We start from the raw sequence: 26,875 nt of genomic DNA on the forward strand, positions 1-26,875 counted from the left end.
CCCCTGACCCACCACCCTTGCATTCACCTCTCGCACCACCCCATCCATGTATAGATTGAACAGACAGGGCAACATAACACATCCCTAATGAAGTCCCACCTTTACCTCAAACCATTAACTCTCCATTTCTAATCCTAAAACAAGCTCTACTACTCTCGTAAAAACTCTTGACTGCTCTTAACAGCTTTCCTCCTATCCCATATATCTGCAATACTTCCCACAGTGCCTTTCTGTCTACCCTGTCATAAGCCTTTTCCAAATCCATAAAAGCAAAAAACTACCTTATCTTTTCCTATAGCTTTCTCACATGTCTTACCACAAAAATCTGATCTACAAAACCCCTACCTCTCCTAAACCCACACTGTTCCTCACAAATTACTCCCTCTGTTCCTCTCCTAATCCTCTCAATCAAGTCCCTCCCATAAGCCTTCCCAACTACACTGAACAAGCTGATCCCTCTGAAATTACTGTACTCACACTTGTCCCCCTTTCCCTTGTAAAGCAGAATGATACAGGCACTCCTCCAGTCCTCTGGCACTCTCCCCTCTCTCCAGCAAACATTAAATAACCTCACCAACCAGTTCACCATCATTGTACCTCTTTTTTTTTTTTTTTTTTTACATGGCATCCAACCAACCCAGGTGCCTTACCTGCTCTAAACAACTTAGTAGCTGATTTCACTTCATCTTTCCCTATTTCCCCTCCATTTTTCTCACTCCACACTCTCATTTTCTTAGTGCTTCCCATTGTGAATGGATGATGCTGTGATGCATGAGGGGGAGTGGGTGGGGGATGGGGGGCGAGGAAGTATGTACGAGAAAAATTTGGTGCAGCCCGAAGGGATTTCTCCCCCATCTTCTCCTTTTATGTATGAGGGGACAGAGGGGGGTGGGGTTGCCGAATTTATGAAGCGGCCTTGCTGTGGATGTGCTGTGTCTTGCGACACTGCTTCTGACCCAGGGCAGTGGACAGGGTGCAGGGATGACCTGTCATCCAGGAGGTGCCAAGATAAGAGGGAGGGAGGAGGATGGAGGGGAGTGGAATATATAGGAAATGGAATGGGTGGGAGTGGTTTCTATACCTTTTTCTTTTTGGCTACCACCCATGTAAGGGGGAAAAAGCCTTTGGTATATGTATATATATCTATACATGTGTGTGTTTTTTCAGGGTAGGGTTTGGGACTCCATTGTACAATTTTTGGTCCCAATATATGGTTGCTGTAAAAGGATACAGTCAGCAATTCCTTGATGTGAATGTCTGTCTCTATCATAATTTTTGATGAAACAACACTCGAGACTGTCAAATGTTTTATCTATATATAATTCCTACCACTGTTGTCATATCTGTTGGCACCTTGTTGGTAACACTTTCCTACATGAATAATGAAATTGAAGAAAAAACCTTCCTCACCTATTGCCATCTTCTGGTGCATATTTAGAATGTTTGTGTCCCTTGAAGTTCCTTACTACACGTACAGGTTTGCCATTTTTCCATTCACTTGCTTCACCTCCTTCCTCATTCAATGGAACATTGCAGTTGAGTGCAAGAGCTCTGCAAAATGGGAAAACATGCTTTAATAGATATAGAGTAAATAAAATATTGTAACAATGAGCACCCAAATCTTCATAAACTAGAAAAATTGCTCAAAAATAACAAATGGGACAATGAATGCAACTTATAAAAATATTACATAATGGAGCACTAAATCTACCCTGATTAGGCACCTGCATACAGAAACTAAAATCTTCCCCCATAAAACACCACATGAAAATAACAGGAACAGTTCCAAGACAGAACTGTCAACACCATACACCCATCACACTACATCTCTCAAGCACCGAGAACAGAATGCAGCTTGAAAATGCACCAGCAGCATACTACTCAAACATTTACAACAACCTATGACTTGTACCACACAATATATTCACACTCGGATCACTAAGCAAGCCCTTTAAGATCAATCAATCAATCTGTTATCCCTGGTCTCTCTTGCCAAAGATCTGCGGCCTTCAAGTAACAATATTGACTTTTGGGCAGGTTTAGAAGTATCTCAGGGAAGACAAAGTGTATTGTTCTCTGGGGAATAGTAATGTGGTGCATTGTAGTACAAGATGTTCTGTATCCTCTGTGTGCTAGATGGTATCCTGAACACGTGTGCCAGTGTGGTTCTTCCTAGATGTGTGAGGATTTTGGTGTAGTATTGAGTTTAGTACATACATACATACATACATACATATACCAAGGCTTTTTCCCCCTTACAAGGGAGGTAGCCAAAAAGGGAAAGGCATAAAATCATTTCCATCCATTCCATCCCTGAACACACTCCACACCCCTCCACCCTCCCCCTTATCTGAGCACCTCCTGGATGACAGGTCACCCCTGCACTTTGTCCACTGCCCTGGGTCAGAAGCAGTGTCGCAAGACACAGCACATCCACAGGAAGGCCGCTTCATTGAGTTTAGTGATCCAAGTGTGTGTATTTACCTAATTGTAGTATATTGGAAAGGAGCAATGCTCATTGGGTCCTGTCTCCTATTCTCTAATTTTCTAACATATCTAGACTCAAATTCTGTGTATGTGTGTGTTTTTGTGTGAAGATTTTGTGTGGTGCTGAAGTGTCCATCTTTCAAGCATTTACACCATGCATCAAGAAGGCAAAAAGAGGATGACACCACCCTAAGAAGATGGAATGTAGACATCCAAGTACTGCAGCCAATACCAAATGGACACAACACTCCACCATGACCTCAAGGAGGTACAGCTCCGAAGGCCAGACCTGGCCTCCTGACCAGGCCTGAGTCACTTGTTTACTCTCCCACACAACTCCCAACTATCTCTATTTCCTACATTCCCATTTTTCACATAAAGATGTCGGTACACTACAACCTGTCCTCCCACTTCTTCTAATAGCCAGCTACATTGAAACCACCCTTACACTTAGTCCACGTGCTCTAAACCTATAAACTATGCACAAACATTCATCAAATGCACCACCACATGCTACTATTGGTGCCACTTAACATATAAAACATTTGCCAACACAAATGAATACACAACAAAATTGACCTATGACCAATACATGACAACACTCCACCCACAAACACGTAAGCACATCCTAAACATACATACATATACCAAAGGCTTTTTCCCCCCTTACAAGGGAGGTAGCCAAAAAGAAAATGCATAAAAACCATTCCCACCCATTCCATCCCTAATACACTCCACTCCCCTCCACCCTCCCTCTTATCTTGGCACCTCCTGGATGACTGGCCATCCCTGCACCTTGTCCACTGCCCTGGGTCAGAGGCAGTGTCGCAAGACACAGCACATCCACAGCAAGGCCGCTTCATTAAATCGGTGACCCCCTCTCTCCGTCCCCTTATGCAGAAAAGGAGATGGGGAGAAATCCTTTTGGGCTGCATCAAATTTTTCTCACACATACTACCTCACCCCCATTTCCCCACCCATTCCACCTCATGCATCACATCATCCATATACAACCATTCTCCATTCACCCGTCTTCTGTCCTCTCTCATCCTTCCTCAACAGACATTCCCCTCTTCCCCAAAGCTCCTTTCACCCCATCCATCTCATCCTAGGTTGCCCCCTCATGTTCACTCCCTCCACATCTGCCTTCCATACCTCTTTTACTAGTCTTTCTTCACTCATTCTTTCCAGGTGTCCAAACCATCTCAATACTCTTTCATCCACCCTATCTCCCAACTCCCTTACCACACCTGTTCTCCTCCTAAGTCAGATAAATTGACAGGAAAAGCTCCATGTCAAATATTTACCTAGTTGCATTTTACGGATTGGGACTAGGCATCTTTCTCCTTGTAGCCCCACAGGGGACATTCCTACAAAAAAAAGAGAAGGCATAAGAGGGTCTGGGTGTTTTCGGACCAGCACCCTAAGGTTTGGGGAATGGGTGGAAATAATTTTATGCCTTTCCCTTCTTGGCTACCTCCCTTGTAAGGGGGAAAAAGCCTTGGTATATGTATGTATGTATGCATTTTACAGGACGAGAGCTATACTCGTAGTGCCCCTTTTTCATATCTCTCCACATCCAGTTTGTTCTTAAAATCGTGTATAGTTCTGGCATTCACTGTTTCTCCATTCAGTTTGTTCCAGACATTGATCACTATGTGGGAAGCTATTTTTTTTCAGGTCTCTTCTGTAACTGTCTTTCTTTAGTTTCTTTTCATGTCCTCTTGTTTCTCTTCTGTTCCATTTTAATATGCTAGAAGGGTTATGAGTTGACAGGGCTTGTATGGTTGAAACTGAGGGAAATTAGGAGAGGTTTGTGTCAGATCAGAAGGACTTTTTGGGGAAGGGGGCTGGGCAAGGTTAGCGTCAGTTGACGTTATGTGTCCTATTGTCCAGGGGTTTTTGTCCAGGTGTAATGATAGCAACACCCTGAAAGTAAGCGAATATGGTATGACAATACTCCTGTCCTGAAGAAAGTTATAAACTTCTACCCAACCTGAATTACATTGGTGTCACCACTACTTCACTTAGCAGGAGGCTCACAATGCACACAAAAACACATGAATCAATATCACAACAGAAATCCCACAAGACAAGACTTAGTTAATAGCAAAATACTCAAATGCTGTAACAATCACAAAAAGTTACACATTCTTGAGAAAGTTTACATTTCACAACACGCATCAATCATTAACCCCTTCGATAAGATGACGCCTACGTAGGTGTCATGAGGAGCAAGTGGGTATGCGAGGATGCCGATGTCGGCATCTTGATTACCGTATTTTCCGGCTTAAAATGCGCATCGGGTTATAATGCGCACCCATGCACTTCGTTATCTCAGTACACAGATAGCGCGCACCGACGTATAACGCGCATGCCAGGAAAAGTCACTGGTGGCTAAAGCTCGTGAACTGCATGTATGCGACTCCTGCTTGCGTTGGTCCATTGTTTTGTGGGAAATATGAGCCATGAAAAGTTTATTGAATACAAAATGTTTATGAAAAATTTCGGATTTTTACAGAAAAATTGTAATTTACTATCCTGAGGGAATAATTCATCTTACAAGTTTTTATCACCGTGTACAAGTTTTTATCGCCATGCAGCAACTATGTTTCGGTTCATAAGTGTCTTTACTGAAGTGACGTTTAGTTTAACAAACTCTCGCAAGAGGGTGTTTAGTGTAGGCTAGATTGGCAATAGAACTGTCAATCTTGGCCCTGATCTCGCGTATTCCGGGTGAGCTAAAACGGCCAACGTTCATGATGTTGGTACCAGTGCTGTTTTACGGATCCCAAATATTTGCATAGACTACGATAATTAATGTTAGTAAAAATAAACAAATGAAATAACGGCAATTAATTACTTAGTATCAAGTGAACGAGGTTACATGGAGAAGTATTTTTCATTGGCTAGAGCCACCGCTGGGAAAACTGTTGATTTGTCACTAAATTAAGTGTCAGTTTAGGCATCAATCAATACACAACTAAGAAAAAGTCGGAACTACATGTACCGGTATATGACTCATGTTGTGCGTTGGTCCCTTATTACTTTGTAGCTTAAATAGTTTGTTGAAAATATGATCTAAAAAAAGTTTATTGAAAGTAAAATATACAGAAAAATTTCGGGATTTTTTACAGAAAATTTTCATGTTATATCTTGAGGAAGTAATTCGTCTTTACCATTTTTTATTTAATACTGAAACAAACTACAGACTGTTTCGTTTTAGCTTTGAACCTACAATGACAGTGGTGAAATAGGACAGTCTCTCATCGAGGTGACGTTTAGTTAATATGACTCCCGAAAGAGGGTGTTGTAGTCAAGTGTTTGACACGAGTTTATGAATGGCCGCAACGGAATTTGTACCGTACCTAAAGTGAAGCAACAAAACCAACATAAAAATTCAAACTAGGATGCTGTGAACATGGGCAAATATCATGAATATTGATCATGTTTCATGGTGTTTAGGCCTATTTAAACATGAAAAATAAGATTCGATAGATACCTACCTATACCAAATATTTATATAGCCCATGCTGGCGTATTCTTTCATGTCACCATGGCTGTTCTTCTTGTTCTCACGGAACGTCACGGAGAAGTGTGCCGTCCCGACTTTGTGACGGCCAACATCGTCACGTTGTTGTGAAAAAAATTACACACACAGCCGCAGAATTTTTATCGTAGGCCGTAGATAATGCGCACCACCGAATAACGCGCACCCCCCATTTTTAGGCCCTTCCAACGGAAAAAAGTCGCGCACTATACGCCGGAAAATACAGTATGTATATTGTAGTTGTACCTGCGCGACCCCCATACATATTTTCTATGGTTATCAAAATTCACAGGTGAAAGAGAACAAGCAATACAGCGGTAACTTTATTTTTTATAATGCGAGTATTATGACGCAACATCGCATGTCTGGCAGCTAATGCTGCCCGCGAGATTTTGGCCTGTATTGAAGGGGTTAACATATAAACAAACACATTAGACACACTATTCCTAAACAAAGAATCCATCACACCTGGACAATAGGACACAACATCAACTGACTCTAACCTTGCCCAGCCCCCCTCCCCTAACAAGTCCTTCTGATCTGACACGAACCTCTCCTAATTCCCCCAATTTTAACCATAAAAGCCCTACCAACTCATAACCCCTCTTGCATATTTGACATGGACCTTTTCCTCTCAATTTACTTGCCTGATGATGGTTGTATGTAACAACCGAAAGCTCACCAATGTATTTATATAATTAGTGTCAATATACCATGGATCTCAGTAGACTCGTGTTTAATCTTCCCCCAGAATACAAGAAACATATAAGAGAAAACAACTAAGAAGACTGTAGAAACTGACTTAGCACTGGTCTTTAACAACACATGCCTACAAGACAATTCACTGCCAAAATATACTTAAATATATACATACATACATGTACCAAAGGCTTTTTCCCCCTTACAAGGGAGGTAGCCAAAAAGGAAAAGGCATAAAATCATTCCCACCCATTCCATCCCTGAATACACTCCACACCCCTCCACCCTCCCTCTTATCTTAGCACCTCTTGGATGACGGGTCATCCCTGCACCTTGTCCACTGCCCTGGGTCAGAAGCAGTGTCGCAAGACACAGCACATCCACAACAAGGCCGCTTCATTAAATCGGCGACCCTCCCTCTCCGTCCTCCATGCATAAAGGAGAAGTCGGGGAGAAATCTCTTTGGGCTGCGTCAAAATTTGTTTGCACATACTACCTCACCCTCCATCCCCCCGCCCATTCCACCTCATGCATCACATCATCCATATACAACCATTCTCCTTTCACCCCTGTCTTCTGTCATCTCCCGTCCTTCTTCAACAGACATTCCCCTCTTCCCCAAAGCCCCCATCACCCCATCCATCCACCTCATCCTAGGACGCCCCTTCATGTTCACTCCCTCCACATCTGCCTTCCATACCTCTTTTACTAGTCTTTCTTCACTCATTCTTTCCATGTGTCCAAACCATCCTAATACTCTTTCATCAACCCTATCTCCCAACCCCCTTTCCACCCCTGTTCTCCTCCTCACCTCCTCATTTCTCACTCTATCCCGCCTAGTAACCCCCATCATACTTCTCAGACACCTCATCTCAAACAGGGAAGTAAAATTTAATATAAAGAAATGCAGTATAATGGAATTTGGAAAGAGTAAAAACAGAATATCAAAAGATTACAGAATTGGGGAAGAAAAAAGAAAAAAAGCAAACTCTGAAAAAGATCTTGGAGTGATGATTGGAAAGGACATGAAACCAGATAAACATATACAATATTCGGAGAAACCTACAACTTATTGAGGCCAATCAAAGTGGCATTTGCTTATATGGATGAAGAAATGATAAAGAAAATACTAACTACACTAATAAGACCAAAACTTGAGTATGCAGCATCACTTTGAACACCCAGTACCAAAAAGATTATAAAGAAACTAGAAAGATTACAATGAGTGACAACCAAACTAGCACCAACTCTTGCCGAACTAACATATGAGCAAAGACTATCCAAATTGAACCTACCAACTCTGGAACAAAGAAGAGAAAGAGGAGATTTGCTGACTATCTACAGAATAATGAAAGGAATGGAAGTTTTAGACAGGAACGACCTGTTAGTGTGGGACAGCGGTAAAACGAGAGGACATGAAAAAAAACCTGAAAAAAGATAGTTATAGAAAAAACTTGAAAAGGAACAGTTTCCCACACAGAGCGATAAACACATGGAACAAATTAGACAATAAAACGGTATGTGCAAGCACTATACATGATTTTAACCCCTTCCATACGGTGCCGCACACGTAGGCGTCATGAGGAGCAAGTGGATTCGCGACGCTGCCATATCGGCGTCTTGATTATATTTATTGTAGTCGCCCCTGTGTTTTTACATTCTCCCAAATGCGCCCTGAATCCCATTCTCTGTGGTTTTCAAAATTCGCGGGTGAAAGAGAGAACGATCGATATAAGCGGTGACTATATTTTATGATGCGAGTATTATTACGACACGTCATACGGCTGGCATTGGCTGCTGCCCGTGAGATTTAAGTCCCGTACCGAAGTGGTTAAGATAAAACTTGATGCGGAGAGATACAAAGACGGGTCAATGAGCATAGTTACCCTCCCGTATATTACAACTAGGTAAATACATTCAAATTCCTTCTCTCTTATGTTCCATGTTTCTGCCCCATACAGTGCTGTTGGCACAATCACTCCTTCATATAGTCTCCTCTTAGCATCCATTCCCAAATGTCTATTCCTCATTACACTTTCTAACCCACCAAGGCATTTACTCGCTTCTCTCAATCTATTCTACCTCCACCTTCACTCCACCTTTTCCTGCCACATTTGCACCCAAGTATCTAAAACTATCCACTTCCTCCCTTAATGCTCACTTCCAGACTACTGCTACTTTCACCCCTTGTACATCTCATCACCTTACTTTTACCCACATTTATCTTCATATATATATATACCCTCCTTCACAAATTACACAATTTGAGACCATAACACAAACCACAAAGGTGGACTCATAACACAAGAACACAACATCATACCATTCTCAAAATACACCACCACATACTACAGATGAACATCACTGGACTCACTCAGAACTGCTCCACTTCCTATACAAATACAACATGCAGCATGTATGCAAAATACAAAACTGACACCACAAAAAATACCCTCCTTCACAATTACACAACAATAAGAGGAGATAACTCAAAGGTGGACTTGTATTACAAATACATATCATACTCTTCTCCAACAAAACAAGATACCTGACAATCAGACACCATAACTGAAACAATCAGTCTAAACACAAAGAAAACAACCTACACTATTACAAACATATATCTCACCTAAGGAAGGAAAAATACCAGAAGACTGGAAAAAGGCCAACATTGTACCAATGTATATAGGAGGAAACAATGTCTACCCAACAAATTATAGATCAGTTTTCCTTACAAGTACTGTAGACAAAAATTGTGAAAAAGTTATCAAAATAGATGGACAAAACATCTGGAGGAGAACAACATACTAAATTTGAGACAGTTTGGATTCAGACATGGAAGAGCATGTGCCACAACTCTGATCTGTATTTATCACAACTATTAGATATAATACAGGAAAGGAATGAATGGGCTGATTGTGCTTTTCTAGACATACAAAAAGCTTTTCATAAAGTGCCACATAGAGAACTACTAAGAAAACTGAAAACCATGGGAGAGGTACAAGGTGGAATGGGTGGAGGATTTCTTGCATGGAAGAAAAATGAGAGTAGTGCTCAGATATATGAGTTCTACTTGGGAAGAGGTGATTAGTGGAGTTCCACAGGGATCAGTACTGGCTCCAATAATGTTTGCTATTTATGTGAATGACACGGATGAGGGTGTGGAGAGTTACACGAGCTTCTTTGCTGATGATGCAAAGCTGAGAAAAGTGAGCACTGAAATAGACTGAGTCGCTGCAAAGAGATCTGAGCAAACTTTGGGAATAGAGTCAGAAGTGGGAAGTAGACTTCAACATTAAGAAATGTAGTATAGTGGAATTTGGAAAAAGTAAAAACAGGATATCAGGACAATGTAAAAGTGGTGAAAAGGCAGTAAAGAAAGTGGGATTTGAAAAAAACCTGGGAGTAATAATCACAAAGGACATGTCCCCTGATAAACAGATAAACAAAACTGTCAGAGAAATGTACAACTTGCTGAGGTCAATAAAAGTGGCATTTACTTACTTGGATGAAGAGATGGTGAAGAAAATACTAGTCATACTGATGAGGCCAAGACTGGAGTACACAGCAACATTATGGTTACTCAGTACTAAAAAGAATACAAGGAAAATTGAAGGAATCCAAGGAGTAACTATGAAGAGGCCCCCACACTTTCAGAACTGTCATATGAAGAGAAATTGTCAAAACTAGAGTTGCCGACCCTGGAACAAAGAAGAGAAAGAGGAGACTTGTTGACCATCTTTAGAATCATGAGGTATGGAAGTCCTTGAGAGAGAAGAATTACTAAATTGGAATATGAGAAACACAAGGGGACATGGAAGGAAGCTCAAAAAGGAGTTATAAACGAGACCTGAAAAAGAACAGCTTTCCTCAGAGTGGTGGATGTATGGAACAATTTAGACACAGCGGGGGTATAGAGACGGGACACCATAAGCATTGCTCCCCTTCCTGTAAGATACAACTATGTAAATAACTACATAAATCCCATGGTGTTCTATCCCACAACTATTTCTCATCATACTTTTAAATCTTCTCTCAATCTACATTCTACCTCCACCTCCACTCCTCCCTTTCCTATCACATGCGCACCCAAATATCTTAAGCTACCACTTCTTCCAGTCTCTCTCCTTAATATTCACTTTCAATTTGCTGCCATCCTCTCCCCTTGTACATCTCATCACCTTACTTTTACCCACATTTACCAACTTCCTATTTTTGTACACATTCCCAAACTCCATCACTAACATCCTTAACCCTCTTCAATACAACAATGCCTACGTAGATGTCATGGGGAGCAAATGGGTATATGATGATGCTGACATCAGCATCTTATATTTTGGAGTTGTAGCTGATTGACCCCCATATTCTGTGAACTGGCCTCTTCATATTTTGTGGTTATTAAAATTCAGTGAAAGAGAATGAGTAATAAGCTGTAACTTTATATTTTATAGTACCAGTATTGTGATGCATCACTGTACATCAGGCAGCTAATGCTGCCTGCGAGAATTTGACTCACATTGAAGAGGTTAATCCCTTCTCTGATCCTGCTACAAGCAGTGTTATCAGTAAACAACTGACTGACTGTTTGATTGATTTATGAAATTTTTTACTTGAAGGCCAAGTGCCGGAGCTAGTAGGCCATTCAGTGCATAGTAAACAACAACTGGCATATCTCCCATTTTCTTTAATCATCTCCAATCCCCAGCCCATTACCCTTGCATTTACCTCCTGTACCATCTAATCCAAGTCCCACCTTTACCTCAAACCATTTACTCTTACCATTTATAATTCAAACACAGGCTATACTACTCTCATAAAAACTCTTAAGTTTTCCTCCTATCCAATATATTTGCAATACCTCCCACAGGGCATTTCTGTCTACCCTGTCATAAGCCTTTTTCAAATCCATAATGGCCCAAAAACATCCTTACCCTTTGCTAAAGCCTTATCACATGTCTGTTTTACCACAAAAATCTGAGCCACACAACCACTACCTTTCCCAAGCCCACTATGTTCCTCACCAAGTACTCCCTGTTCCTCTCCTAATCTTTTCAATCAAAACCCTTCCGTAAGCCTTCCCAACTACACTCGAACAAACTGATCCCTCTGAAACTACTACTCTCATTTGTCCACTTTTCCCTTGTAAAGTGAAATTATACAGGCACCTCCAGTGGCACTCTACCCTCTTTCAGACAAACATTATACAACCTCACCAGCCAGTCCACCATCACTGTACCTTCCTTTTTTGGACACTGCGTGACACCCATCTAATGGGAGTGTACCAACACAAAATAAGCCTGGCCACAGATTCGAACTGCCTCAGATATAACCACCACACAGTAGAGAAAACTTTATCCTACAATGCCCCACACTGATTATCCTCAGACAATACAATATTTTCTCTGAATTGTGGTCCTGACTGGACTTTGTTACTGGTTTCCTGGAGGCCATGGCTCTTCTCCAAGAGACCTGGGGCAATGGATTGATCAACTGATCCTCTCAATTAAGGGAGCCATGGACGCGAAAACTCGAAAAATTATGGAAAATGAACGAATTTTAGGTAAAAATTTCAATAGGCTCTCCATGATGGTGGTAACACTCAAACCATATATTAGAGCTCAGTTCCGTTTCTTTTCTTATATATAAAATAAAATAGATAAATTTTTGGCAACCTCTGGCAACCCCATTGCATAAATAACATTTGAAATAAGTCAAAATTTTGATAGCCAGTTGTTTTTTTACTGCAATTAATATCTATGGAGATATCTGGCAGCTTGATATGGAGGTATCTGGCAGTTTGACTAAACCCACAGAACGATGCTAAAAGGAGAGACTTTAGTAGCTGTCGAAGTGTAAAAGCAGGGTGACGTCATATTCTCATGCTATTCATGCACGCGATTGTATAATTTTTTTTTATTCTTCCAACAGATAAGCATTTCAAAAGATTCTCTATAATAGTGGTAACACTTCGACCAAAAATTACATCTCAATTCCGTTTCTGTTCTTATATATAAAATGAAATAGATAAATTATTGGCGACATCTGGCAAGTATCTCACTCTTGCACATCAATAATAAAAGAATAAAGGAAAATATAACTTAATGTCCGTGTATCCCTTTAAATGTCCGTGCGGCATTTAAATGCCTCTCCTAACAAGTATGTTTTTGTTATTTAGATAGCCTATCTCTGTTTCTTTTTGTCCCATTTTATTCATTCTTTCAAATTTCTGAAGAGAAATGGTTATTCTTTAATTTGGCAAAAATAAATAAATAAATAAAGGAAACTGTAATTTAATGTTAGTGCATTCCCTTTAACTTTCAATGTCTCTCCTGAAAAGTCAACTTTTTTGTTATTTAGATAGACATATCTCTGTTTCTATTTGTCCGATTTTATTCATTCTTTCAAATTTATGAGAAAGTCATTCTTTAATTTCCATAGCAAAAATAAAGGAAACTGTAACTTACTCTTTTTTGTTTCATTTATCCAAGCAGATTTTCACTAAAGTTTTGAGTACTTAAAAAAAAAAAAGAGAGGAAATTTGCTTTATGGAAGTTGTTCCCAAGACTCTAATCTTTCATTTCCTACATAGTAGGCTGATTACCTATGCCTATGGATACTTCCATGATCACAGATACTATCATAAAAAAAAAAAAAAAAAAAAAAAATATATATATATATATATATATATATTATTATTAATTACAAGTAACATATCCATATTACTAAAACAATTTAGTATGCAATAATTCTCTATTGTAAAGGGTAAATATACATAAGTTCACCAGAGAAATTGAACAACTTTTATAACACGCTCGCCTATAAGCACCTCCAGCGCTCCCTTAACACCCTCCGACATGCCTTCCTAACTACACTCAACAAACCGATTCTTCTAAAAGTACATTAGTTGTTCCATTTTCCTTGGTGAAATGAAACTATACAAGTATTCCATTCCTGTGGCACACACAAGCTCACCAGCCAATCAAATATAGCCATATATTGGAGAATAATTGGAATTGTATGTAAATGTAGTCAGATATAATAAATTGGAGAGTAAAAGATTGCCAGAGCCCACAAGCATTACCCTGTTTTTAGATACATACCTGTTCATACGGGTCAGCAATTGATCACATGATTGTTCTGCTGTGCGCTTGTTACCAGACAAGTCACGACCTCCAGATCCTGTATATGTAAATGAGTCACCAAAGTCTTCATCATCCTCATAACCACCTGATAGTACAATACTGTAAGCACCACAGTTGTCTCGACCATGGATTCCTCCTACTGGTGGCCTATGTACCCCTGCTTCTGAAACCTGAAGGAATCACTTTGAAGTTTTATTGTTCTAAATCAATAATCACCATTGTGCAGTTGCCATCTACTGGCAAATTCTACTTATATGCACGACTAACAATTTCTATTACAGTTTTACTCAGCTATAAAATCATACAAGTTTCACCTGTAGAACTTCATACAATATAACCCTTAGAAAGATATTAAAAAGTGAAGAATGATGACTCCTATTCATTATGTACATTGTTTCACTGCATTCACACACAAAATCATACAATTCTTGAACAAATTATCACCACAGCAACAATGCAATACCTAAACTACCATAAATATCCATTTATAATACCCTTTTTTCGGTTAAGCCAATATGATGGTGCCTACATAAACGTCATGAGGCATGAGTAGGTATACAAGAATACCAGTGTTGGCATTTTGATTATATTTTATAGTTGTAGTTGAGTGACCCCCGAATTCTGTGAATGGGTTTGATCACGTCTGTGTTTATTATTAATCAGAGTGAAATAGAACAACTAATACAGCAGTGACTTTATATTTAATAATGCAAGTAATTTGATGGAAGGGAGAGGACGGAAGACAGAGGTGAGTGGAGAATGGTTGTATATGGATGATGTGATGCATGAGGTGGAATGGATGGGGGGATGGAGGGTGAGGTAGTATGTGTGAGTAAATTTTGACGCAGCCCGAAGGGATTTCTCCCCGTCCTCTCCTTATATGCAAGGGGGGACGGAGAGGGGGGGTCGCCGATTAAATGAAGCGGCCTTGCTGTGGATGTGCTGTGTCTTGCGACACTGCTTCTGACCCAGGGCGGTGGGCAGGGTGCAGGGATGACCCGTCATCCAGGAGGTGCTCAGATGAGAGGGAGGGTGGGAGGGGTGTGGAGTGTATCTAGGGATGAAATGGGTGGGAGTGTTTTTATGCCTTTCCCTTTTTGGCTACCTCCCTTGGAAGGGGGAAAGAGCCTTGGTATATGTATGTATGTATGTAATTTGATGGATTGTACATTAGGCATCCGATACTGTGCACAAGAATTTGGCAGGTATTTATGAGCTATATATCAGAAGAAAAAAATTACTTCACAGTCAACTTATGTGGAAATTGAACCCTATTGGAGGACTGAGTGACAAACTACTAGAATGGATGAAAGATTTTTTTGAAGGAAATATAAATGAGACAGTAGTAAAGGAAGTCCATATGGAGAGCAGGAATGAGCTGAGTTCCACAAGGTTCAGTGCTTGTACCAATAATGTTTCTTGTCTAAGTCAATGACATGATGGAAAGAAGAAGCTATGCCATCATGTTTGAAGATGACACAAAACTCATGAGGAGTGAAAATTGAGGAGGATGGTAAACTATTTCGAAAATATCTAGACACTATTTTTGCCTGGATTCAAGAATGGGAAATGAAGTTCAATAATAATAATTATAATAATAAAAATCTAAGTACTGGAAATGGGCAAGAGTGGCAAAAGGCCATCTTTAAGCTATTCCTTGAGAAGTGAACCCATTACAAGGGCAAAATATGAGAAAGATTTGGAAGTGTTGATTAAACAAAATTGGGAGGAAGAACAGAAAGATCCCCCTCAATGAAAGAAATAGCAGACACAGAAAGAAATAAGGGACCAAATAGAGAACCTTGATGTCAGAAAATCACACGGTCTGGATGGAATTGCAAATTGGATATTAAAAGAATGTACAGATGAACCAACAGATAAAATATAAAAGATAAATGATTACTCACTCAAGGAAGGAAAGGTTCCACAAGATTGGAAAAATGCAAATATTGTAGCAATATATAAAGGAGGGGACAATGAAAATTCCAACTAACTATAGACCAGTCTCCCTTACAAGCGCAATAGCAAAAATATATGAAAAAGTTATTAAAATTAGATGGATTAAACATCTGGAAGGAAATAATATACTGAATCTAAAACAATTTGGATTTAGACAGGGAAGATTAAGTGTCACTAACTTGATTTCCTTTTACTCATGGCTAATAGAAATAATGCAAGAAAGGGATGGATGGGTGGATTGTGCTTTCCTAGATCTACAAAAACCATTTGATAAAGTACCACACAAAATAAAGATTTCTTAACAAGGAGAAAAATGAGGGTGGTACTTAGAGACAAAAACTCAACCTGGGAAGAAATGACAAGTGAAGTCCCACAAGGTTCTATATTGGCTCTGATGTTTGCCATATATATGACATGGATGAAGATGTGGAATGTTATATCTTCTTTGCAGATGATGCAAAACTACTAAAGAAAGTAAGTACAGAGGAAGACTGTGAATCACTACAGAAAGACTTGGATAAAGTCTGGGAATGGAGTCAAAAGTAGGAAGTAAACTTCAACATAAAAAAATGTAGTATAATGAGTTTGGAAAAGGTAAAAATAGAATATCAAGACAATACAAAATTATTACAAAGTTAAAAAAAGTTAGCTTGGAAAGGGGCCTAGGAGTAATTATCAGCAAATACATGTCACCCGATAAGCATATACACAAAATTGTCTGAGAAACCTTCAATTTACTAAGATCAATGAAAGTGGCCTTTGACTACTTGGATGAGGAAATGATAAAGAAAATATTAGTCACACTGATACGAACAAGATTGGAGTATGCTGCAACACTATGGACACTCAGTACTAAAAAGAATATAAAGAAATTTGAAAGAATCCAAAGAGCAACATCAAAGATGGCACCAACACTCTCTAAATTGACATATGAACAAAGATTGTCCAAACTGGAACTACCAACACTGGAACAAAGAAGAGAAAGAGGAGATCTACTGACCATTTACAGAATTATGAAAGGGATGGGAGTCCTTGACAGATGATTTATTAAAGTGGAATAAAAGAAAAACAAGAGGACATGAAAAACTCAAAAAGGATATTTATAAAAGAGATCTGAAAAAGAATAGTTTCCCACACAGAGAGGTAGATATCTGGAACAAATTGGATGAGGCAACAGTGTGTGCAAAAACTATACAAGAATTTAAGAACAAACTAGATGCTGAAAGATACAAAGAAGGGTCACTAGGAGCATAGCTCTCTTCTCATATAATACAACTAGGGTAAATACACACATGTATATATGTATTTACCTAGTTGTATTACACAGGAAGGGGAGCAATGCTCCTGGTGACCCATCTTTGTATCTTGCAACATCTAGTTTCTTCTTAAATTCTTGTATGGTGTTTGGACAAACTATTGTTTCATCCAATTTGTTCCTGACATCCACAGCTGTGTGTGGAAAACTTTAAGATCTCTTCTATAACTGTCCTTTTTGATTTTTTTTTCATGTTCCCTTGTTTTTCTTTTCTCCCATTTTAATAAGTCTTCTCTGTCAAGGGCTTTGCACCTTTTATGATTCTGTAAATGGCCAATAGATCACCTCTGTCTCTTCTTTGTTCCAGGGTTGGCAGTTCCAGTTTAGACAATCTTGCTCATATGTCAATTTTGAAAGTGTTGAGGCCATCTTTGTCATTGCTCTTTGGATTCTTTCTATTTTCCTTATATTCTTTTTTGTACTGGGTGTCCATTGTGTCGCAGTGTCCAGTAAACCCTTGATATAACAGATGATATAGTAACAGAGGTATGTTGTTATATCCGAAGATCCGTTATATCTGATGGAAATACTGGACAGATCCGTTATATCCTGAAGTTTGTCCAGTATTAGAAATTAGTAGGATTAGAAATTACAGCAAACCCTTGATATAATGAATGATATGGGGACCGGTGTGTCATTATATCTGAAGATCCATTATAACTGAGGACCCCTCGCTATAATGGATGAAAATCTGTTATATCAAGGGTTTGTCTGGTCAGATTTTTTTTGTCTGTTATATCAGCTATCTGGTATATCAAGATCCATTATATTGAGGGTTTATTGTACTCCAATTTTGGTCTTATCAGTGTGATTAGTATTTTCTTTACTATCTCATCCAAGTAATTAAATGGCACCTTTATTGATCTTAATAAATTGTAGGTTTCTCTATTTTGTTTATCTGCATCCAGGAGGTGCTCAGATGAGAGGGAGGGTGGGAGGGGTGTGGAGTGTATTTGGAGATGAGATGGGTGGGGGTGTTTTTGTGCCTTTCCCTTTTTGGCTACCTCCCTTGAAAGGGGGAAAAAGCCTTGGTATATGTATGTATGCTTGTCTGGGGACATGTCTTTGGTGATGATTACTCCTAGGTCCTTTCTGGAACCAACTTTTTTTACTTTGCAAATATTTTATATTGTTCTGATATTCTTTTTTACTTTTTCCAAATTCCATTATACATTTCTTAATATTGAAGTTCACTTCCCACTTCTGACTCCATATATTTGGTTAGTTAATTGGTATAAGCCAATTAGGTATGGTGGATTAATCAGGAACTATCCAATTTGCTTATGAGTGCATCTTTCATACTGACAGCACATAACTGTGTAGTCAATACCTCAGCACAAAAAAGTACACAATAGTCTTACCTGCATCCGAAACTTCCAGAGCATTCCCACTTCCACACCAGGTATGGGTCCACAGTGGTCATTAGGTACAATGGTGCAAACTTTCTGTCTACCTGCACAGGCAAAACCTTTGCCCCAATCCCTTGAAGTACCCTTGGCAGAAGGCATTTTTGCCTTTTTCTTGCTTGTTTTCAATTTCTCCCCAGCTTTCACAATTTCTGAGTCATCATTCTTACAATGGGGACAGTACCTGCAGAGAAGTGCTTAACATAAACTTAAGTATTTACATCTCATAGTAAAAGAAATGCCCTCAAAATGGCAAGCTAAGGAAAGAAACCGATGACACTGGAAATATATGCTGTCTATACCTGATATTCTGTGCCATACAGTGAATCCTACAAATGTCTTACCATTCTTCTACATCAGGGATGCTTTCTAATGGAGGAGAGAGGCAATAAATATGAAAGGCCATGTCACACTCATCACACATGATTTGTTTGTCTGGAGAATCCTTCTTACCACACTCATAGCAGCCACATTCCTTGCATCTACGTTGTGGGAGGTCTTTGCAATGACTGCAGTTTGGGGCATTCTTCCCTGTCCCAATCAAGAGCATTAAACATTTCTTACCAAACACCAGAAACCAATGTAAATATATAACAATTTGATGGTACTATAGGAAACCAATGTATTAGAATAAGAAAAGAGAAAAAGATCATACTTTTCACTGGTGAACCTTGTGTTTCCAAGTGAATGTCTTCCCGTTCTGTCAATTTGACATTCTTTTCAATTTTCATTATTTCATTTACAAATTTTATATGGCAATCCTCCATGGGTGTTTCCTCAGCTCCAACAAATATGGTAACAACCAACTTTTTTTTCTCTTTGGAATTGGGTACTTTTTTTACCTAGGGGTAAAGAAGCTATTATAATATATTATAATATATAATAAAAATCCTATATTTTTTTTTTAAATGCCAATATTTTTTTTATCTAACACTGATAATAATGAATACAAACCTCACAATCATACCAGAATCCTCTTTCCTCTGGGTTTTCTAAGTTGTAATTGACAAGAGCAAGCATTCCTGGTCTGAGCTCATTTAATTTAAAAATTGTGTGAGCTCTTGGGCGAATATGCTTCAACCTGATTGCTGATGGAGCCTCATCTTCATACCTGTTTAAAAGAAAAAAGGCAAAGTATAGAGACAGGGAGAAATACAGAATATATACAGTTAAAATCACTTGTGAAATTAAAATACATTATGATAGATGGAGACCATGAGCTACAACTCCATGGGCAGGTCCTGGTGTGTGGTGGTGTGTATGTCCTGGCACCACCGTTAACCCCCAGCATGGAAGGAGTTAGGGTCAAACCACTTCAAGAAGACCTTGTCACCCCTGTGGGTGGCACAGATCCTTGGGAGCAACTTCAATTACAAAGAAGAAGAAGAGGAAGAATTAGGAAAAAGAGGAAGAATAAGAAGAAGAGGAAGAATTAGGAAGAAGAAGAAGAAGAAGAAAATCTACTTCAAAGGGTGATTCTCTGGCAATCATCCTTCTTCTACTAGCCAAAGATTTAGAGAGCAACCCTGCACCCATCACAAACTACACCTGTCCAATATGTTCCAAACCCATCACCTTGAGCTGCCAAACAAAGGGCTCAGTTCAATGGAATCTATGCAAAACCTGGGCCCACCTCACTTGTTGACATAAAACACCACACAAACATCTGGACCTCTTCCTCATGCCCACCCATAATCTCACTCCCACCTTCCTACCTTCCCCACCTGTACCCCAACCTGTAAAGCAACATCCACATCTTACAATTTAACAGTGATGGCATCAACATAAAAAAAACTTTCTTGAACACAAGATATTGTGGAGAGAGAGGGAGGGAAGGAGGGCGGGAGGGAGGGAGGGAGGGAAGGAGAGAGGGAGGGAGGGAGGGAGGGAGGGAGGGAGGGAAGGAGGGAGGGAAGGAGGGAGGGAGAGAGAGAGGAGAGAAAAAAAAGAGGAGGGATACAAGATATTTTACTAAACTGGATGGAGGAATTCTTGCATGGTAGAAAAATGAGAGTAGTACTCAGAGAAAAGAGTTCAGCATGAGAGGAGATAATTAGTTGAGTCCCACAGGGATCGGTATTGACTCCAATAATGTTTGCTATCTATGCGAGCGACATGGATAAAGATGTGGATTGTTACACGAGCTTCTTTGCAGATAATGCTAAATTGCTGTGGAAAGTGACTATTGAAACAGATTGTGAATCACTACAGAGACCTAAACAAGGTTTTGAAATGGAGCCAAAAGTAGGAAGTAGACTTCAACATTAAGAAATGTAGCATAATACAGTTTGGAAAATATATATATATATATATATATATATACAGACGCTCCTCTACTTACGTTCATTCGTTTTTACGTTTGAACTGACTAAAAAATCTTTTAGTTTAGTGCACTCTCCGTAGTTCAAATGATACTTACACATGACACTGCGTCCGTTGTTTACATGGCACAAACGACAGACTGAACATGCCTTGCCTCCTCCTCCATCTCAATTAATGTTGCTTGAATTTAATTTATTTGAAATTAATGTTATCATTTTACAATGTTATGTGTATAATTAATGATTTAGGGGTGTTTTATAAGATACGGTAATAGAATTTACGGATGTATAGTACAGTAACAACTTACGTTCATTTTCAACTTACGTTCGGCCGTTCGGAACGTAAGTTGAGGAGCGTCTGTATATATATATATATATATATATATATATATATATATATATCAGGACAATATAAAATTGAAACAAGGAAGTAAAGAAAGTGGGATCTGAAAAAGATCTGGGAGTAAATTATTTCAAATGACATGTCCCCTGATAAAAAGATAAAAAAAAATTGTCGTAGAGTCTTACAACTTGCTAAGATCAATAAGGCTGGCTTTTACCTATTTAGACAACGGGTTAAAAAAAATTCTAGTCACACTAATAAGGCCTAGACTGGAGCATGCTACAACACTATGTTCATCCAGTACCAAAAAAAAAAATATAAAGAAAATTCAACAAATCCAGAGAGCAGCCATGAAATGGCTCCAACACTTTCAAACCTGTCATATAAAGAGAGACTGGCAAAATTTAAATTACCGACTTTGGAACAAAGAAGAGAAAGAGGCGACCTACTGACCATTTACGGAATCATGAAAGGAACAGAAGGCCTTGATAGAGAGCACTTACTAAACTGGGATAAGAGAAATACAAGGGATCATAATAAGAAACTCATAAGGGATAGGTATAGAAGACCTGAAAAAAATCAGTTTTCAACACAGATTGGTGGATATCTGGAATAAACTGGATAAAACAATAGTGCGTGCAAAAACCATACACGAATTTAAGAGCAAACTAGACACTGCGAGATACAAAGTCTGGTCACAGTGAGAATAGCTCCCCTTCCTGTAAGATACTAAGTAAATACAATTAAATCCAAACGTGGCGCCCCCCCCCCCCCCGTATAATTTTGAGTAAGTAGATATTTTTCAGTTCTCATTATCACCTAGGAGCAAGAGCCTTTTTGATTTTTTTTTCTCTGTTAGTAAATGTGTCCAAAGCCCTCTGACTTGACATACTGACCCTGCATTCGAAGCTGCTCTACGCTCAATTCAAATACACCAAACATGTCCCTTCTAGCAACTCTTTAGAACATTTACCTCCTACTCAAAACACCATGACAACACAAAACATTATCACCTTAGTCAAGGATGAGACAGCACTACCTCTCTTCAACAGCAAGAACATTCCTGTACAGAATTTCCTCTCTGAGCTTGAATCAGAGATAACATGAAGAAACATCACAGACAAGGGTAAAATATCCATATTAACAACCAGAATGGATAAGAATATACATCAGCTGGTGACATCATTCAGTCTGATTTGAGGAAACCTCAGACTATCAGGAAATCGTAGAACACTTAAATAAGTCCTTTGCTGCATTCAAGCAACTTGGAGCACTTTCCCACTATACTCTTTGGCAAAAACTTACAATCATGGCCCACACAAAGTGAGACATCACGAGCGTAGTTCCCTTCCTGTAAGATACAACTACTAGGTACAGTCATCCCTCGTTATTCGCGGGGGATACATTCTCAAAACCCCCATGAATGGCTAAAACCACAAATACACTTTTTGATAAAATGATTGAAAATCTACGGAATATCACTGCCAAAACTCGCACTCTTGTACTTCATTCTAGCCACACTTCTCTAACAGTTGAAACATGCTTTAAATGCCTTCCACTTATAATAAATTCACTTCTCATATATCAGCGGTCAACAAATATAATCTAATAACAATAAACTAAGAATAATATAATATGGCCCATAATAGGGCCATTCACTCACTGACTTCATATCTTGTATTTCTTACCCTCCTTCATTGCTAAAATCCAACTTTTAATGCATGGCATAAAAGGAAATACTTCAAAGACAAATATCAACAACACATTTATTAACCAATAAATAATTGCATCACTCCAGCTGACTACTTCACCACTGCTGTTGTTCTCGACTTCTCGGTGCGCACAGTTGACAGTCAACCGCGGCCAATGACTGGTCGATAGGCTATGCCCACTGTGTTGATGCACTGGCGCTCTGAATGATACAATTGAACATAGGTCTAGTTTTTTGCTATTTTTGGAGAAGCTATTGCTGATATTGGGGAACATTTGGTACTGATCAACAGGAAACTGATGAATGAACAGCTATGGAAAAAATAATTATTCTGCGATTATTCACCTTAAAGAACATGTGTGAACTGAGTGGCAGGTCATGCTGCCCGCGGCCCATGCAGGCAGCATGGGCCGCAGGATGCATTAGTGGCTTTACAATGGGTCAAAATCTATTTTTTCTTTCATTTTTTTTCAATTAAAATCCGTGAATAGTCAAAACCACAGGTAAAAAACCCGTGAATAACGAGGGATGACTGTAAATACAAAAGAAAACACGGTCAAATAGCTTCAACTCACTGGGCATCAGACAAAATTTCATTGGAACATATATTCTCACTCATGGCATACTTTCAATTACTCTCCAAAATGCTAGTACAATTCCCTTCACACCAGGTATCGCACTAGGCAAACACTCCAGGAAATTCTTCGACAAGGACAAAGCTATCACTCAGATACAGAGCCAATTAGTACCCACCCACACAATAGCCAAGGTGGAAAACTGAAGATCTATGGAAGACAAATGAAGACTTAAATAAAGAGTGATTTAAAAAGTAAATGAGGAAATAAAAGAAGAGTTAAGTGCACTAAAAAAAGAACTGGCCGAGTTAAAAAGTGAAACTGAGAGGTTAAAAAATAATGAAAACACAACGAGACCATAAGGAAAGAGGTGGACGAACAGATACAAGCAATGGCCATTGAAGCAGGAAAAAGCAAGAGAAGACAATTTGCAACAGTTCAGAAATGATTGGGAAAAAGAAAAACAAAATAACTTTTAAAGAAATAGTTCATCAGCAAATGCAGAAGGCCAAAGATGCTGTCATTAAGGTAATCAAGAAAATTTAGTAGGAGATACAGTAGACAAAAATAAAGTGTGTAGTAATATATGCTGTAATGGAAAAACATAACCCAAGTTGGTTCCTGGAGCCCGGGCTGTTCAACTTATACATGGATGGGGTAGTGCAAGAGGTAAATGCAAGGGTAGTGGGTCAGGGATTGGAGATGGTTAAAGAAAATGGAGAAAAGTGGGAGGTGAGCCAGCTGTTGTTTGCGGACGACACTGCGCATGTGGCAGGATTGGAAGAGGGATTGAGGAAGATGGTGACTGAGTTTGGGAGAGTATGTGATAGAAGAAAGCTAAAGATAAATGTGGGTAAAAGTAAGGTGATGAGATGTACAAGGGGTGAAAGTGGCAGTAGACTGGAAGTGAGCATTAAGGGAGAGCGACTGGAGGAAGTGGATAGTTTTAGATACTTGGGTGCAAATGTGGCAGGAAAAGGTGGAGTGAAAGTGGAGGTAGAATGTAGATTGAGAGAAGCGAGTAAATGCCTTGGTGGATTGAAGAGTGTAATGAGGAATAGACATTTGGGAATGGATGCTAAGAGGAGACTGTATGAAGGAGTGATTGTGCCAACAGCACTATATGGGGCAGAAACATGGAACATAAGAGAGGAAGAGAGAAGGAGTTTGAATGTGTTTGAGATGAGGTGTCTGAGAAGTATGATGGAGGTTACTAGGCTAGACAGAGTGAGAAATGAGGAGGTGAGGAGAAGAACGGGGGTGGAAAGGGAGTTGGGAGATAGGGTTGATGAAAGAGTATTAGGATGGTTTGGACACATGGAAAGAATGAGTGAAGAAAGACTAGTAAAAGAGGTATGGAAGGCAGATGTGGAGGGAGTGAACATGAGGGGACCTCCTAGGATGAGGTGGATGGATGGGGCGAAGGGGGCTTTGGGGAAGAGGGGAATGTCTGTTGAGGAAGGACGAGAGAGGACAGAAGACAGGGTGAATGGAGAATGGTTGTATATGGATGATGTTGTGATGCATGAGGTGGAATGTGTGGGGGGATGGGGGGGGTGAGGTAGTATGTGAGAGCAAAATTTGACGCAGCCCGAAGGGATTTCTCCCCGTCTTCTCCTTTTATGCATGGGGGGACGGAGAGAGGGGGTCGCCGATTTAATGAAGCGGTCTTGCTGTGGATGTGCTGTGTCTGGCAACACTGCTTCTGACCCAGGGCAGTGGACAAGGTGCAGGGATGACCCGTCATCCAGGAGGTGCTAAGATAAGAGGGAGGGTGGAGGGGTGTGGAGTGTATTCAGGGATGGAATGGGTGGGAATGATTTTATGGTTTTTCCTTTTAGGCTACCACCCTTGTAAGGGAAAAAAAAAAAGCCTTGGTATATGTATGTATGGTTCCTGAGAGATAAAGAGGACAATGGATTGGCAAGAAACATTCTAAAAGTAGTATTTAGGGTGGCCAGGCAATTCCCCTGTCCTCAACCCAATGGAAAATACCTGGAATGTGATGAAGAACCTGGAGAAATAGTAACCCACCAATATCTCAGACCTGGAGGAGGCAGTGAAGAAGCTCTGGGTCACTATGGGCAGCACCTACTTTGTCAACCTCACTCCTTCGATGGAAACATGACTAAATACTAAGTGTAGCTCTAAAGTGAAAATAAAACACATACAAGTTGTACTTTTGAGCTTTATTGTCCAAGAATCCTTAGTGCATAATCTTTTTGTGGCCACTGTATTACAAATAGATAAAAAATTTGTATGGCCATCTATATGTCAAAATGAATTTCAAAACCTAAAACTCTTGTTGATGCATAATCCTGTCCTGCAAGCTCTAGATTGTTCCAAACCCTTCCAACTATTCACCAATGCAAGTAATGTATCATAAGAACTGCTCTGATGCAGATCACTGATAGACTATTATATGTTGTGTATTTCAGCATGATGTTAAGTAAATCTCCATGAAACTTCTCTGTAATCAAGATGGAATGTTTAGCAGTAATAGAGGGTATCAAACATTTTGAACCATACATTCATCCTTCTATGGAATTATATCTCCACAGAGACCAACCCACTGGTGGTTCATCATCTGGTTACAGCTGGCAAATCTAACCAACACCCGACTCAATGGAGTCTTATGTTACGAGCTTATAATTTACAAACACATCACGCCAGAAGAAAAGACCATGATATAGCACATAATCTGTCCCAATGCATCAGTTTTTAAGGGGTGGTGGTGTCATATTCCATACAAATTTCATGTTATAAGAATATGCATGAAAAGGAAACTTTATTTCCATTGTGGTGTGTAGGTTTCATAGCCTGGAGGTGACCAGGTATAAGCAATGACTGACATCATGAGCTTCTGCTTTCTTAAAAATGTGCAACATCACATCCTATATATATTTTTGATTATGTAATTAGCATTTTTTTAATGGGTGTAAGTTTGAATTTTCTATTTTTTTTCCCCTATTTCATGCCTATGTTTCTATATTTTTCTGACGTGTCTTATCAAAATTATGTCCATTTTAAAAATGTGTCTACCTTTGATCAACAACTTCTCAGCTAGATTCTAGAAAAATAACTTCTCATCAGTTGGTCTCTCCTGATATATTAGCTATTTATCTCAATGTTGCACCCAGGGTTGAGGAGTCGGATGGTATACGGTCCGACTTCGACTCCAACTCCTAGAATTCCTAGGATACCGACTCAGACTCCTTTGATTTCTCCGACTCCCGATTCCTTAACTCCTTGACCCCTATGTGGAAATCTATTCTGCAGATCCATATACCAGCCTCCCACACCTATTCAACAAGCATTTTATAAATATTTTTCATGTACAGACGCTCCTCAACTTATGTTTTAGTTA

The 26,875-nt window shown here is 39.4% G+C and overlaps 1 protein-coding gene across 1 annotated transcript in view; it reads right to left on the reverse strand.

The window, feature by feature from the left end:
- LOC143033801 (E3 ubiquitin-protein ligase UHRF1-like) overlaps window positions 1-26,875 on the reverse strand; it is a 66,150-nt gene that overhangs the window by 24,041 nt on the left and 15,234 nt on the right. Inside the window, exons 3-8 of the mRNA XM_076199296.1 lie at window positions 19,513-19,669; window positions 19,214-19,400; window positions 18,903-19,089; window positions 18,514-18,742; window positions 13,837-14,048; window positions 1,411-1,551 (exon numbers count right to left, since the gene is read on the reverse strand). Of these exons, the coding sequence (XP_076055411.1) occupies window positions 1,411-1,551; window positions 13,837-14,048; window positions 18,514-18,742; window positions 18,903-19,089; window positions 19,214-19,400; window positions 19,513-19,669 (1,113 nt within the window). The remainder of the gene's footprint in view (window positions 1-1,410; window positions 1,552-13,836; window positions 14,049-18,513; window positions 18,743-18,902; window positions 19,090-19,213; window positions 19,401-19,512; window positions 19,670-26,875) is intronic.

The sequence above is a fragment of the Oratosquilla oratoria genome, chromosome 16 (assembly GCF_046742065.1).
Source record: "Oratosquilla oratoria isolate Oo_2021 chromosome 16, ASM4674206v1, whole genome shotgun sequence".
In the NCBI taxonomy this organism is placed as follows: Eukaryota; Metazoa; Arthropoda; class Malacostraca; order Stomatopoda; family Squillidae; genus Oratosquilla; species Oratosquilla oratoria.